This window comes from Lipotes vexillifer, unplaced genomic scaffold, assembly GCF_000442215.2.
Source record: "Lipotes vexillifer unplaced genomic scaffold, Lipotes_vexillifer_v1.1 scaffold133, whole genome shotgun sequence".
Lineage (NCBI taxonomy): Eukaryota > Metazoa > Chordata > Mammalia > Artiodactyla > Lipotidae > Lipotes > Lipotes vexillifer.
In genome coordinates, this window is record NW_006795585.1 from 213,512 (window position 1) to 230,917 (window position 17,406).

The following is a 17,406-nucleotide window of genomic DNA, read 5'->3' on the forward strand; positions in this document are numbered from 1 at the left end:
CACTCTTGCACTGTTGGTGGGAATGTGAATTGGTACAGCCACTATGGAGAACAGTATGGAGGTTCCTTAAAAAACTACAAATAGAACTACCATATGACCCAGCAATCCCACTACTGGGCATATACCCTGAGAAAACCATAACTCAAAGAGTCATGTACCAAAATGTTCACTGCAGCTCTATTTACAATAGCCAGGAGATGGAAACAACCTAAGTGTCCATCATCGGATGAATGGATAAAGAAGATGTGGCACATATATACAATGGAATATTACTCAGCCATAAAATGAAATGAAATTGAGCTATTTGTAATGAGGTGGATGGACCTAGAGTCTGTCATACAGAGTGAAGTAAGTCAGAAAGAGAAAGACAAATACCATATGCTAACACATATATATGGAATCTAAGAAAAAAAAATGTCATGAAGAACCTAGGGGTAAGACGGGAATAAAGACCTACTAGAGAACGGAGTTGAGGATATGGGGAGAGGGAAGGGTAAGCTGGGACAAAGCGAGAGAGAGGCATGGACATATATACACTACCAAACGTCAAATAGATAGCTAGTGGGAAGAAGCCACATAGCACAGGGAGATCATCTCAGTGCTTTGTGACCACATAGAGGGGTGGGATAGGGAGGGTGGGAGGAAGGGAGACGCAAGAGGGAAGAGATATGGGAACATATGTATATGTATAACTGATTCACTTTGTTATAAAGCAGAAACTGACATGCCATTGTAAAGCAATTATACTCCAATAAAGATGTAAAAAAAAAAAAGACTTCTCTTTGGCCACAAAGTTAACATAATGGACTACTCAAGGGACTTTCACTTTTGCGAGAATATGATTTAAAACAGTTCACTTTATGTGGTGGTTTTTTTTAGCACTTTAGTACTTTAGAGTGTATTCAGAATTCTCATAAACATTATAAGTTATAATTATACTACATGGTTCCCTTGTTGACATTAAACAAATTTCTGACCATTTCATATTAGGTACTGAGAATAGAGAAAGTTAAAAAAATCATACATAAGGAGAAATTTGTAATTTCTCTACTGTTTTGATTCTAGGAGAGAATAATAATCTTCAACCTTTCTGCCATACTCCTGGAGAATCACTCGACTTCTCAAATTCTGTCTCAGATATCCCTGCATCAAAATAAAATCTGACTTATGGTGACCTTCAAAAAGACCACAAATAACAAATGTTGGCAAGGATGGGAGAAAAGGGAACTCTTGTACACAGTTGGTGGGAATGTAAATTGGTGCAGCCACTATGCAAAACTGCATGGAGGTTCCTCAGAAAACTAAAAATAGAGTTACCACATGATCCAGCAATCTCACTTATGGGCATATATCCAAAGAAAACAAAAACGCTAATTTGAAAAGATACATCATCCCATTGTTCATAGTAGCACTATTTACAATAGCCAAGATAATGGAAGCAATCCAAGTGCTCATCAGCAGATGACTGGCTTAAGAAGAGGTGGTATGTGTATAGATAAATATACACACACACACACAAATACACACTCACAGGTGTGTGTGCATGCACGCACACGTGAACACACACACACACACAGAATGGAATACTACCCAGCCATAAAAAAGAATGAAAAAATGTCAGTTGCAGCAACATGGATGGACTTGGAGGACATTATGCTTAGTGAAATGTCAGACAGAGAAACACAAATACTATGTGATATCACTTATATGTGGAATCTAAAATATAAAACAAACAAATGACTATAACAAAATAGAAACAGAGTCACAGATGTAGAAAACAAACTAGGGGTTACCATTCAGAGAGGGAAAGGGGGAGGGGAAGAATAGAGGTTGGGGATTTAAAGGTACAAACTACAATGTATAAAATAAGCTACAAAGATATACAACACAGGGAATATAGCCAATATTTTATAATAACTATAAATGGAGTATAATCTTCAAAAATTGTGAAACACTATGTTGTACACCTGAGACTTTTATAATATTCTATATCAACTATACCTTAGTTTAAAAAATTTCCAAGTAAACACCAAAAAAAAAAAAAAAAGAGAGTGACACCATTAGGCACAGCACTGTAAGCTGCCCCAATATTTTGCAAAATATTTTAGCTCTCTTTGAAGAGAGGACACTGTAAGAATGTGAAACCAAGTCATTTCTAAGATTTACTGAGACCTAATCACAATCTCTTCCTACTGTCCTGCCATGCTCTAATCACTGGAAAATTTGTCATTGCTTATTGTAAATCATATGGTGTTTAAACCAAAAAACCAGACTAGACTCAGAATGTCAGGGAGCCCCCAAATTATTTATGACCAGTAGGAAGAATTTTCATCTATGCAAGGCTGGTATACCAAAAAATTATACAACCCAGTACTACCAGCCATGATATACCTCCCGCATCCCCAACCCCCCAAACTCATTAAAAACAAATTCAAAATTGAAAAAAAAAGATAAAATCTGTTTTATCTAATCATCTCTCATCAAAGAAAGGTCTCAGAACAAGCCTTAGGTGTTTTTCTCAACTACTTTTTCTCATCATAAAACAACAACAATAATTGACCTTGGTTGTAATTATCCCAAATAAGGCCCCCAATGTACAAGTGCCTTTACTGCTGTTACATTATCCCTAATTTAATCGATAGAGCCACAACTTAATTCATTCAGCATTTATTGATTTCATACCATGTTTAAACAAGTATTAACAGTAGTGGTTTTAAAACCTAAAAGCAGAAAAAAAAAAACACCCTTGAGAATCACAGTAAGTGGGCAAGGTTGATCAGTGAATGAAAGTTGTTGGGTAATGTTGGTGCTAAAATTAGAGATATACACCACATGCTATGGAGGTGTTGAAGGGCTTCATGAGGATGATTTACATAAGCCAACTTCCAAAGGGTGGTAGGTGTTTATCAAGCGAAGTACAGAGGGACAGAGGCAAGGGTGGGCCAAGCACACATGGGCTAGGATGCACTGGGAAGCACAGAGAAGGGCCCCCCGGAAGGGAGCAATGGTGGGAGACCAGAAGCTCTGCTGGAGGCCACCTCAGCCTGGAGAGACAGGAGTAATTTTATAACTCATCTGTCCAGAAGGAGTGCCCTTTCTGTGCCCCACAAAGTCAGTTTATGTACTAGAGGCAGCCCTGAATGTGGGTGATGTTCAGAACGTGGGGTTAATCTCATGAGCCCTACAGACCCACTGTACAGCTGGAAGCAGGAGAATGACTTAATCAGGTGGGTGCTTGTTTTCCTTTACATTTAGGATCTTTTCCACAGTAATATGCTAATGTAAACAAAGGCTAAGGGAGCAAGACAAAAGTTGGAAGAATGTTATGCTCCTCCAGTGAGAAATCATGAAGGCCACGTCTAAAGTGGGGTGGCTGGGATAGACACTAGGGATTGGCCAAATGGAGGAGTCTCTATGTTGCCTGCAGAATATTTCTGCACCATTGCTTGAGGATGAATGAACAGAGGTAGTCAGGGTAGGTCTGACACCCTCCAAAGCAACTACCAGCACACAAGTCTCCCCTGCTGAAGGAATGCTCCCTCTCCAGGAGTTTTGTCCAGCTCTGGAGACTGACCTAAGAACACACAGTGAATGTCCAAACGGGCTTCCTTGTCCCTCAAGCTTATTTGCCTCCTGTTACTGTAACCATTCCAGTCACTCTTTGTTGTGAAGATAATGCCCCTTCCATCTCCTTTGTTTGTTTCAAACCCATTCTTCATATTGATCTTTTGCCCTAATTTGAAGTTGACTTCAATAACGTGATCCTTGGCTCCTACCACACATAACTGGAAACGTATGGTCAGGGGACAAGAAGGCTAAAGTGGGCCAAGAGGGTCCCTCCAATCCCATGCCTCTAAGTCTGTGAGCCCCATACCAACAAGGCACAATAATCCTCGCTGCCAGGAGCCTGGGGAAATCAGGAAACTAACGTACCATTCTGTCCCGTGGTTTGATGAAGGTTTTCAGGAACCTAGAAGTACCCTGGGAGAGTTAGTAAGATGCCTCAAAATGGACTCAAATGAATCACACCTAAGCTTATTATATCCAAATCCTTTTACAAACATCACAGCAAGTCAATAAATGAGATTTTAATAAATCTAAATAGGAAGCTTTAGCTTCAGCCATTGGGATCACAAATGCATTTGAGACAAAATAGACATGGATTTGGGACATTATTGTCAGGAAGTGACTTCTATGAGAGAAGTTATGAATAAACACATTCCTTTTGAAGGTTAAGAACATTATTTTACATGACTTATCAAGTGGGAATATTCGTATTTGTTGGATTTCAGAGTCTCTAACTAAAACACAGGAACCAGATTTCCTTTAAAGCATGCCATCGATCACTTAGATCACTTAGGATGCTTGGGTCTCTCTGGCTTACCTGCTCTTCACTTTCACCGCCGAGAGATGGATGTCTCCAGGGAAGCCTGGAGATCCTGACTCTCAAGAGAAGAGCAGACTGTTTCAGGCAGTATCAGAATGGACAGAATGGGTGGCTGAAAACACATACTCAGTATTCCTCCTCAGAAACTGAACATGTATAGATTCAGAGGCCAGGCATGGAAGTATTGATAAATGTGTGGAGAATCTCAGTCTCTCGCAAAAGAAAGTCATGGGAGAAATAAGTGAATTAGAGAGTCCTTCACCTAACTAAAGTATTAAAATTCAAGATTTTATTTAAAAAAAACCCCACAATTCTGACAACACAAAAACATCTTCCATTAGAATAACCACAGCCTTCTAGTTTGGCCTACCTTTACTAATTATCTCTAGGCAAACTACATAACAAAAACATAACAACATGGGGCTTCCCTGGTGGCACAGTGGTTGAGAATCTGCCTGCCAATGCAGGGGACATGGGTTCGAGCCCTTGTCTGGGAGGATCCCACATGCTGTGGAGCAACTAGGCCCATGAGCCACAACTACTGAGCCTGCGTGTCTGGAGCCTGTGCTCTGCAACAAGAGAGGCCGTGATAGTGAGGGGCCCGCGCACCGCTGTGAAGAGTGGCCCCCACTTGCCGCAACTAGAGAAAGCCCTAGCACAGAAATGAAGACCCAACACAGCCAAAAATAAATAAATAAATATTTTAAAAAAACACAAAAAACATAACAACACTTGATAAAGGATAAATAAGCGCCGGATGTAGTAAGCAAACTTTGTAGATTATGTGACTTTTAAAAAGTGCTCCAACACAGGGTTTTTATATTTTTTCCAAGACTGAATGAAAAGACACAGGCCTATTATGTAATTCAGTGGTCCATACATAAAGAATTATGAGAGAAATTCTTTCTGAAGAGTGATAAGGAAATGTCTGCACATCTGAAATAATTTGGGAAGCTTCCTTGATCTGTCAATGAGGACTTTTGCTAGGTTTTGTAGGTCTTCTGGGACTAAAGTTAGGGTCTAATTTTGCCCTCTCACATTTAGTTATTCTTTTTCAAAATGAGGATGTGTATTCAGGATGTCTATAATTTATTTTATAACACTTTGGTATTCTCAATATGATACTATTGATATATATGTGCCAGTTAGTTTAACCTTTAATCCTAGGAGCTGTCCAGGAATGCACAGAACAAGGCAGTCAGCTGGCATTGTATTTGAAAGAGTCATACCCCAGAGTCTTGCAGAGTCAACTGCAAGTCCTTTGGATTTAGGTAGATGTATCCACAATCAACACTTCAATTATTATCAAACTGACTAGAGGAGATTGATCGTTATTGATGAACTAGTTTCTAGTCAATTATTATGGGTTCCCTTGGTGAAAACAAAGGCATTGAAAGATATGTAGATGAGCTAATATATTTTAACACTTCTTAGTCTAAACAGACTGTGTGGACGATTCCATTGAAGCTTATATCCTGTACTTCATAGAAATGAGGCCCATAGTTTTACCTCCAATCATTCTGTACTCAGACACTCAATTAGGAGGATTTCTGATTGAAAGATGCTGATTGAAGGCACAGAAGCCTGTCTCTAGAGTATTGCTATGTTCACCTGAAGTGAATGTTGCATACAAGGTGTGGTCATGGTCAAAATATCTAAAATGACAGAGACCTATAGTTTCATTGAGTTTACAGAACAGGTTTTGCTCTTGATTTGCTAATAAATGTTTATCTAATAAATATCACACTGTCCGGTTGAATTTAGACTTGGCTTCCTTTCATTATACCCTGGTAGTGAGGTTATAGGGAGAAGTTCTCTCTCAGAATCTTCTTGGGGGTCCATCATTATCTAACCAAAAAATAATAATAATAATAATACCCAACTGTTTTACCAAATTTGACTTCCATCAGTTAAAAAGAATGCTATAAAATGGTTAATATGATAAATCATCTCAAAGTGTTTTAGAAGAAGGTAAATATATATTTTTGTGATTAAGAAAACTATTCTCTGAATATATGGCTCAACAAAAACCATTTGCATACTTTAAGGTACAAAGGAAATTCTAAAAATAACATTCAAGTGATAAAGGAACATCCTGGTTGAAATTTAAAATACACAGAGAAATCAAAGGGCAATGACATTTTATAAGATAGCTTGAAATATAATGAAGTCAGTTATAATTACATTTTATAACTGCATTTTAAGAAGAGATAGAAGAAATGCATTTGATTCCTTTCTCTGCTACCAGCAATTGAATCTATAGTTCAAAGATTTGAATACATCATATTTTAAACAATGGGTCATTTCAGCTTGTTTCTATCCCAACTCAAAAGAAAGCAGAGATACTCAGTAGTGAGATAATTGAATCAATTATATTTCAACAAGCAATTTGGAGAAAGATCCCAGTCTGACACTTCAAAACCATTCTGGACCTCAGTATCAAATACCGGTTTTCACACAAACTAGCCATGACAACTCTCAGAGGCAGTACCAAAGAACCTATTCATCAAGAAACCCTCTCAATCTGCCTGCCAATGCAGGGGAAACGGGTTCTAGCCCTGGTCTAGGAAGACCCCACATGCCGCAGAGCAACTAAGCCCGTGCGCCACAGCTACTGAGCCTGCGAGTCTGGAGCCTGTTCTCCGCAACAAGAGAAGGCTGCGACAGTGAGAGGCCTGCGCTCCGCTGTGAAGAGTGGCCCCCGCTCGCCGCAACTAGAGAAAGCCCTCGCACAGAAACGAAGTCCCAACACAGGCAAAAATAAATAAATAAATTTATATATATATAAAAAGAAGCCCTCTCAGATGTTTCCATTTTTCCAAGTGGGGAATGGTAAAGCATCAATCAAAATTCACCAGGGAAATCAAAGATAGGAATTTGATCAATTACAAAATGCCCACAGCAGCGAAGGGATCCTACACACACCCTAAAAAATATACTGTACCCACTGATAATATTTTACCTTTTTAAAATACTGTCCAGGAGTTTATACAGATCATGAGTTTATACAGATAATACATTTTCATATTTTTTCTCTCTTTTTTTTTTTGAGACATCATTAATCCTCCAAACAGTGAAGCAGGTATGGCTTTTCACATACTGCTATTTCACATATATTTAAAATGAAGTGAGGTCAATTTAATTGAATTCAGCACATGTATCATAATAAAATATACGATTATTTCCCCTGGAAACCTGATATTGTTGAGAGTGACTAAGAATAAAATCCTACTGTGTTGTATTTTTCTCTCCTAGTCACTCCACAGTGGATTTTCCTAGGCTTGCAAGATCATCTACGCAGAGCTAGTAACGCAAAATTAACATAGCATGAGAGAAAAAACAATAATTTTTCATTTTCTTTATCATCACCACCACCTATCCCCCACCCCTCCCCACAAGCATCAACAGTGTAGCCGCAGAAATCAACAGTCTATCTGGAACAGAACTACCAGGATCCCAAAACCATATAGAATCTATTCTGCAAAAACAGAACTAAACTGATCTTTTTTTTTTTTTAAACCAAGCCCATGCTGGCCATGCTTCATAATCAGAAATGAAATGTAAAACTAGACTTGTCTTATCTTGCCTTTGATGTTCATAATATTCATAAATATCTAGCAGAAATTTTAATTAAAAAAGATAACAAAAAACAGGACATTGAGAACCTGGAAAAGCCAAAATTGGCAAGCAGAATGTAATTTCTCAAGACTGCTTTAGTCTCTAAGTATCATTACCATTTAGACCTACACAACATGGTAGTCACTTGGTACCTGTAGCCACTGAGCACTTGAAATGCACTTGGCCCAAACTGTGAAGTATTATAAGTATAAAACACACACAAGATTCTGAAGACTTTATTTAAAAAAAATTTAAAACATTGTATCAACATTTAAAAATATTACTTACATGTTAAAATGGTCATCTTTTGGATATACTGAGTTAAATATATTATTAAAATTGATTTTGCTTGTTTACTTTTACTTATTTTAATGTGGCTACTAAAATATCACTATTACATACATAGCTTGCATTTGGGGCCTATAGTGTATTTCTATCGAAGAGCAATGATCCAACAGAAATACACAACAACCACTAAAATATGTGGTAAACCTTGTGGAAAGTTCTACTATTTGACCATTTGGCTCAGAACTTGTAAAAACTTTGCCAGACAGCATAAAGCAGTTTTAAAAGCATATTTCCTACTGAAGACAATGATGTTTTCCATATTCTAATGAGGGACATAACTCAAGAGTGTTTGGAGGGTAAAAAATGACAGGGAGACTCTGGTGGATAAAAACAGCAAAACAAACTAGCTCAAGCTAACTCTAGCTCGAATTTTTCTGGTTCCCAGACCCAGTAAGTGATTTATACTTCAGAGGAAAGCTCTTCTTCTTTGCATGGAGATTCAAGGACAAACAGTTAAAGAATTGTGACCAGGTATGAACAAGTGAAGGAGCATTCCTAAGGCATCTGAGGTCCTGCCTGGTGAACAGCGAGGACAGGGGTGAGATGAGGGATTCTTCACTGCTCAGGGCTCACGGGGTGTCTCCCCTCCTTCATCCCCAGCCCTTTCCTTCCCTTCCCAGCTTGCTTGTGCCTACCCCCATCCATTTCCCATCTGCTGGTTACTCTGCACACTAGTTTTCCCCCTCCCAATTCCAACTGCATCTCCCTCACTGTGGTCTTTCTCCTTTCTTCCTCTGACTTTCTTTTTCCCATGAATTTCTTGTTAAATTTAGGTTAAATAGTCAGAAGGTGACTTCTATATATATAAATATATATATATATATATGTATATATAATATAAAATATATATATTTTAATATACTTTACTTTGTCTCACCTTTTTTTAAGAAGACACAGGAAAGAATTGGAAAAGAACTAAACATTCAGCTACGTGAAAGGTGAAGGTGCTTTTTACTTCCACAAGGCTCCTTATTGGGCTCTTATTGGTGTTCTCTTTTTTGCTTTTGTCCTTCATGGTTAGTGACCTTCCGCTTATCCCCCCTCCCCCACCTCCCCGCAGTCCTAGGGTAATATGGGTCAAGACAAAATCTTCATCAGAATCACCTCAGCAGTTTCCCAGGCCTCTCTAGACCCCAAATTGTATTCTTTGGGTAGGAATCAGATTCTTAGGAGTGTAAGTTAGCAAAATAAACAAACTATCCATAATCTTTGATGTTGATGCATGTCCTACAAATATCTAATATATCAAAAGTACCTACTGAAAAGTGCTTTGGATGTTCTAAAAATGATAGCTTATAGGGAAGAAATTCAATTACTGACTTTAGTATTTGGAAAAAAATTAAGAAAAGAACAGGCCCAAACTGACCAGCAAATATTATCAAAGCATTTTTTAACAGAATTCCTTTGAGGTTGGGGTAAGTTAATTTAAGATTTCTATTATGGGTTTCTTGGAATGTATTTCAGAGTCATGTAGTAAAAAGACTGACAGTCATTTCTCAAAAAACATGGTCATTCAACTCAAGTCATATATTTTACATTCTGCTGAAAGTGATTACACAGTTAAAGAACTACAAAACTGTTTAAGTATCAAAATACTTTTTGCCTAATAAAACTTTTTGAAAGGCATAAAATCTAGAGTCACTTCCTCCTAATACTGTCTTTGGTTATTGTCTAAGATAAGTTTTTTGGCGGATTTTTCAGCAGCTATGTTACACTAGTTAGCAATTTATAGTTGAATTTTAGGAATCAGTATGTTAATAAATTAGATCAAAACACAGGAAATTCTATTACAATTAGGATAATGAATTAAAATTTGTGCTTTTGATGTTCCAAGGCTTTGAACTCATAGAGCTTTGACATAATGTTTAATAAACACATATGTTTACTATTATAAACAGCCTCTCAATACCCAAGAAATTAAGCCAAGGGAATGTATTTCTCTACTGGAATCACCAATACTTTTATTCAGAAACAAATAAAATATTTTTATTTTTAAAAATAATATCATCAGAAGTTCCCTATTTTATCAAGAACAAACGTTTAGATTATCAATAGCCAACTTTATGTCACAACATAAACGCAGAAAGAGAAGCAGAATAATCACCAGTCATACCTTATTATGTGTCTGAGTCTGTCCAACCAGGATGAGGATGTTGGATGAGATGATAGACAGGCAGAAGTTAATCAGAATTATGGACCTCTCAGAGCGTATGTACCTAGCCAGAGAGAGAAAGTGTCCAACTTTAAAATTCAACGGAAAGATGAGAAATTCTTTATTATGCAAATTGGTGGAATTCATCCAGAAAAAGACACTAACATGAAGCCTTTACATGAGAAAAAAATTTTTAAAAAGTTGTTTTTAAGGAATATTATTCTTAGAGACCCAATTTTATAGTGACATATAATATCCAAGAGACTTTAAATTTATTTTTCTTTAGACATTAGTGTGGACAACATGGCACCTCTGACAGAAGCTAAATTGCACATCTGTTATCACCATAACTTTTTTTACTAGAAGTATAAAATTCCTTAGAGTGATATCAATTAGTATCATTACCTTCCTATTTGTGTATCTGTAATATGCTAATTATTATCATTTACATCAACCAGTAGAAACTGAAAACCAAAAAGAAAAACCCCACACAGATTCTGAAATATCCCCCTTATTTACTAGGAAGATGTCTTTACTCTCATGAAACCATGAAAAATTTTCACCCACCACTTCACTCGCTCAAGTATTTTTATATAGTTAGGCTGTTACTCTTTATGTTTTTCTTTCCCTGAATAATTGTTCCAAAACAAGAAAAAAGAAAATGAATCTTTACTGCTAAAATCTAATCCAATCCACAAATGATAATTCATCATTAGGCTGGAAAATTAGTTGGAGCCTGCCATGTTTTACCCGTATGAAGATATATATACAGTCTGTCATATAATTTTTAAGCACATCAAGAATGTAAGCCTAGGGGGTAAGATGGGAATAAAGATACAGACCTACTAGAGAATGGACTTGAGGATATGGGGAGGGGGAAGGGTAAGCTGGGACGAAGTGAGAGAGTGGCATGGACTTATATACACTACCAAACATAAAATAGATAGCTAGTGGGAAGCAGCTGCATAGCACAGGGAGGTCAGCTCGGTGGTTTGTGACCACCTGGGGTGGGGGATAGGGAGGGTGGGAAGGAGGGAGAAGCAAGAGGGAAGAAATATGGTAACATATGTATATGTATAACTGATTCGCTTTGTTATAAAGCAGAAACTAACACACCATTGTAAAGCAATAAAAAAAAAAAAAAAAAAAGAATGTAAGCCATGGAGAAAACTGCTCAGAATCAAATGTTCTACCAGGTGTTTACCCTAAAAGGGTAGCAGCTATCTTGCTTTACTGTACCCTGTGGTAAATCACTGAGTGACAGTAACAAAAAGACATATTTGTTCTTGCTGTGTATTTGAGACTGTTCAATTTGTGTTAGAACATGAACTCACTGTCCACAGCCCACAGCGTGGGCTTCCCTGTGCAGTTCCATGGGGTTGCCAGAGATCTGGAGGCACTCTTTGGAAGGTAAAAGCCTATCAAAGTTCTTTCTCTCTGTTTGTGAGGAATATTTAGGCAGAAAAGAAAGCAAAACAAAACAAGAGTAATAATAAAATATACAAAGAATTTTTTTAATATAAAATAATCTTCCTTTCTTCACAGAACAAACATAGAATGAACCTAGGTGGACCCTCAATAAAAAATGGCCTCAAGAGTAGCTTAATCTTGTCCCTGCATCATCAGTATCTAAAAATATAAAAAACCACACACTGGGATGCTGAAAACATCAAATATTAAGTTGTTTCTTTTTTTGTGGTTGGGGATATATCATTAAAACATTTAAGGGCTGCACACAGTTGACCCTTTATGTGATATTAAAGGCTTCCATGACAGCACAAGTACAGAGATGACATTACTGAAAGGTTTTCATTGATATTATTTGCTCAGTAAATAGAAAAATCATGGTAATGAAGACCTAGACTGACCACCCTGAAAAGTCTTTAGATGTTTTCATTTTCATTAACATTGTGATATTATTGCCTTAAAAATTGTTATAAAATGTCTCAAATTTCAAAACATTTTATAAATATGCTTTATGTTTTAAAAAAAATTTGTGAATGCATCATTTCAATACATGGATTAAAAGGACATGCTCAGTTGCTCTGTGATGTAATAACGTAATTCTACAGAACATACCTGTAGATGGAGAGAACGTAACAATGAATTAATTTTTTGATGAATATTTCTAATGAGCTCCATGAGACATCAGCAAATTTCAAAGTGGTATATTATATATAAAATAATCTGATGTTCACACATTTTACACATCATTAGAAAAGCAAAAAAAAAAAAAAAACTAAACTTTTTAATTAGAAAAAAAAAAGCAGTAAGATCCTGACATGAGTATTATCACACAGGAATGTTACTAGGTAAATTTAATGTTTACAAAATGCATTGAATTTGTCATGCTACAATATTCACTTAATAGTTTATGAATCTTGAAACTTCTATTAAATTATTAATATTACTTCAATTCTTCTACCTGTAGACAATGAGTTGATGGCCACTAACGGTTAGGAATTCAAATTTATGTTGTTTCTTAGTACTGTCTTCTAAACTTCTCAGTTTCATGTCAAGTTTGGATAGATACTTTCAGGTGGTAATTCCTAGAAAGCTATTGCAATAGGTGATTTTCCTGGATTACAGCAAACTTCCCTACAGACTAAATAATCCTGTACTTCTTTGATAAATTTTATATATCATTTATACTAGCAGTGTTTGTGCTAGCATTAGCCATATGTATTGAGGCGTGAAGAGAAGGTGTAATTGGTGGCTGAACCCTAAGTACAGAGAAATGGAACTTGGTTCGGAATACTTCAGTGAGTATGATTTATGATGCCATTGATGAATTGTGATACTATTACCTAGTTTCCTGGCCCATAAACACTGCCTCATTTCCTGAGAAATACCATTCAGGCAATTGTGGGAGAGAAATTCTTCTTCCCAGCCTTTGTCTGTCTTGCTCTTGTATTACCAGGACAATGCCTGCTTGACTGAGCCCTGAACCCTGGATTCCACTGTCTACAATGCCATGCCTAGAACAAGCATTTCTTTCATTTCATAAGACTGGCCATATATTATCAGATTCCCTCATTTGGTATTTCACTACCCTGAATGGGAAGGCAGGACCTCTATTACATATCTGTACCAATGGACCAAAAATGTGTACATATTTTATTTTTGTATGAAGCATGAAAATCTTAATATCTTTGACGATATAATATCCTGGACAATTAATTTTTGTCCTCAAAAGAGTAAAATATATAATGGAGAACAATGATTTTTTTTTTAAAAAAAGGATGTTAAATCAAATGATCTTTCCTTATTAAATTGTAATTAATTTTTCAAAGAAATTTTTTTTTTTTTTTTTTTTTTTATGGTACGCAGGCCTCTCACTGTTGTGGCCTCTCCCATTGAGGAGCACAGGCTCCAGATGCGCAGGCTCAGTGGCCACGGCTCAGGGGCCTAGTCGCTCCGCAGCATGTGGGATCTTCCCAGACCAGGGCACGAACCCGTATCTCAACCACTGTGCCACCAGGGAAGCCCTCAACGAAATTGTTTTTTATCTTAAGTAAAAGATAAGTAAAATACTAGGCCTGGCTACCTTTGCAATTTTAATATTTCAAATATTCAGGAAATAATACATAATTATTTATTTGCTAATATGGTAACTGTTTTTAGAACATTTTAAAGTAATCAAAATGGATATAAAAATGTTTACCATTTGAAAATTTATTGGGACGTTTAGTTATATACTAGTTATCAATATGACAGTAGACATAATAAACTTCACAAGTCTAATTCTCATTAACAGAACAAGAACAAATCTTAGAGAACTACTACATTTTCATACAATGTCAAACAGATGTAATTTCACATATTATAGAACAGTATTTTTCAATCACTTCCCCTTGTTTATGTATTTTTATGACTTTTTGAAAGTTTGTCAAAATCTTAGTGGAAACATTCAGCTGAGAAGTCTTTTCTAAAGCTTTATGGTATTATATTAATGCATTAATATTATAGAAGACTTTACACATTGGGACACACTGAAAGCATATGTTTAAAACTTAATCATTTGGAGATCATATTTCTATAACAGAGAAATTAATTTGACTGTATCATTAAACTCTCAAGCTCAATAGCAGTTGGGATAAATATTAACAACACATAGACTGAACTTGGGGTATTAAGAGTACCATGCTTGGGGTAAGCAACTTGTTGAAGGCTACCATCATTTGAATTGGGAAGAAAAGTGTGTGTATATGTGTGTGTGTGTGTGTGTGTGTGTGTGTGTGTGTGTGTGTGTGTTTTGTTTACTTTCCCATTTTAGGAAAATACAGATTAGAAAATTAAGTAAACACTTATTTAGTGTTATTGAGCTCATTTATAATAGCTCAATCACGGCAATTATAATTCTATTTTCAAAGTACTTCTTTCAGTAAATTAAGAAAACATGAGACATATAATAGTTATTATATTCCTTGATTTAACTCTGAATAACAGAACATTCCATTTCTAGTGTATTAATTGACTACATACCTCCATAATGCTGCATAAACAACGGCTAGGGTCATCAAGGCCAAGCAAGAAAGGCCACTGCCTACAATTAGGGTAACTGAAGGTGTACTAGAGGATTCCATGATCTGTAAATTAAACAAAAGAAGCAAAAAAAAAAAAAAAAAAAAAAAGAGAGAGAGAGGGAGAATTTTTAAAATAAATTAAAATAACTTCTAAACTCAACAAAACTATCCTAACACTCAAAAATAGCCAATATAGTTGTTATAGTAACCAGATAATTACCCAGTAACCACTCTGTTCACATATTCTAAACCTCTAAAATGACTAATTCTAGCTACTCCCTCTATCCCACTGTGAAGTAACGAAGGCCTTAAGAGTTTTCAATGCTTGACTGTGGCATATACCCACTTACGGCTTTCTAAAATAAATAACTGAAGCTACAACTTGGTCAACATTAACATGTTAAATTTCATCTAGTTGAAATTTGAAGCAGTATTTATTTTTCTTCAACTAACTACAGTTCAGTTATTTCACAAAATGTATTTTGTTGAAATTTACTTTGATCCTCCCATTATGTTATCCAAATCTGGTAGCTAGATATGGAAAATTTTTCAAACTTTCTGACTTTTGACAACTTTGTTCTAAGTCAAGTATTCTCTCATTTAATTTCACTAGCTTGGCCTCTAAAAATATAGAAGAATATCAAATTTCAAGTGTAAGACCTTAGAATATATTTGTGATTTTTTTCTGTGAATAAAATATATAGAGATAATCTTCACAATGTCAATATTAGTCTCTAAATACTTGAAAAATAAGTCTTATATCTTTTAAAACATATATAAAGATCAAAGAGATTTCTTTCTTTAGACCCTAACATGGTACTAACTAATAAAATCTGCTGTTTTTCATATTTTTAGTATTGGAAGTTTAAAAAAATACACTTTAAGATCAAGTGTGTTCCAAATCTTAGATATGCACAATCAATTTTATAGGCATTTTTGGCTATCAAAATAAGTAAAAAGAGTGATGCATATTTAGGCCAGATTTAGATAGAAAGTCACATTTTTCTTAATAATTATTTTTCACCACTTCAATTTCTGAAATAATTTTTCAAAGTACATTTGATGAGCATGTTATTTTTTCTTTCAGACAGTTTATACAACTGTCTGTTTCAGAAACTAGTTTTACAAACCTATATCCTTCTAAGGAATGATTTTACAGTTTCTGACAGTCTCTGCTTTCATAAAAATTTCATTTAATTAAAAAAAAATATCCAAGGACACCCCAGAAAACCTGTACTGAAAATGTCCAATGCAGATATGCAATGTGTTTGGCTATAGTGTCTGGGGTCTTCATTCTACTACAAACGGTAACCTCACAAATTCCCCAGAACAGCTTTAGAGTTCTAAAATAAAGGTTAGGCTGACAAGTATTTTTATTTGAAAGTTTGCAGCATATTAGCAATATGATTGGAGTACATCCTCAAAACTATACTGCAGAAATTTCAAGTTAGAAGACATAAAATTGAGTAGAATTTAGTTATAGCACACCAACTAGAATTCATTTCACCAAGCTACTGTAGCTAAGGAGGAGACGAACCCAATTTTGCCACCCTGCAACATTTTCTATTTCCCCATTTAAAATGCAGTTCCCTGGAGAAGCACTCTCCACAATGTCCCTGCCTTTGCATTAAAGCCGTGTTTTCCCTTTGTTACTTACTATTTCTCTAGGTTGCTGAGCCAAAATGGCGAAGGTAGAGAGACGATCACATAAGCATTTCGTATGGGATGCATCGGTAAGCACAGTTTTACATCCCTGGGTGGACCAGGTTCCCAAAGACTCGTTCCTGTAAAGGGTGGGGTGGGGGGGGGGAGATCGGGATAAATACGCCTGACTGCCAAATCCGTAATGAAGAAAATGCAATTTAATTGAGAGAATCGTCTACTGTAATTCCCGTACGGGGGGAAAAAAAAAAATCTACTTGTTGTTGAACAGGACGTAATTTAGATGCATCTCCAGTAATGCAAAGCGAGAGTGTTTGGAGAAAGCAGGCGGGCGGCGGTACGGCGTGCAGAGAGCTGTCCAGCGCCGGAGGTGCTGAAACCGGGACTGGCTCTGTCCAGCCCTCTGCGAGGAACGGCGGCGGCGGCGGCACGAGCAGCAGCCAGAGCGTTGGCAGCCACTTCCTATGCTCATCGGATCGTTTCAAACACTCATAGAGTGTAAAGAGGCTTTTCACATTGCATACCAGCTCTGATTCCCGTCCCGTATTTTTGGATCGTGAACGCTGACTTTTAAACCGAGGATTTCTCTGAAAAGCCTGCCTAAAGGTTAGATAGCTTGTGTTGGGTGATATAGAATCTTCTCTGTTGGTTAAGGATTTTTCCTCCCTTTAGAATTAGCTGCTGTGAAAATTTCACCCTGGAAATGAGAAGCA

The 17,406-nt window shown here is 36.4% G+C and overlaps 1 protein-coding gene across 2 annotated transcripts in view; it reads right to left on the reverse strand.

The window, feature by feature from the left end:
* The window catches only part of ADGRB3 (adhesion G protein-coupled receptor B3), an 800,758-nt gene that overhangs the window by 135,653 nt on the left and 647,699 nt on the right, over window positions 1-17,406 (reverse strand). For both annotated transcript variants that reach the window (XM_007467820.1, XM_007467821.1), the window contains 3 exons: window positions 16,689-16,815; window positions 14,991-15,094; window positions 10,467-10,569 (listed from right to left, as the gene is read on the reverse strand). In XM_007467820.1, the coding sequence (XP_007467882.1) occupies window positions 10,467-10,569; window positions 14,991-15,094; window positions 16,689-16,815 (334 nt within the window). The remainder of the gene's footprint in view (window positions 1-10,466; window positions 10,570-14,990; window positions 15,095-16,688; window positions 16,816-17,406) is intronic.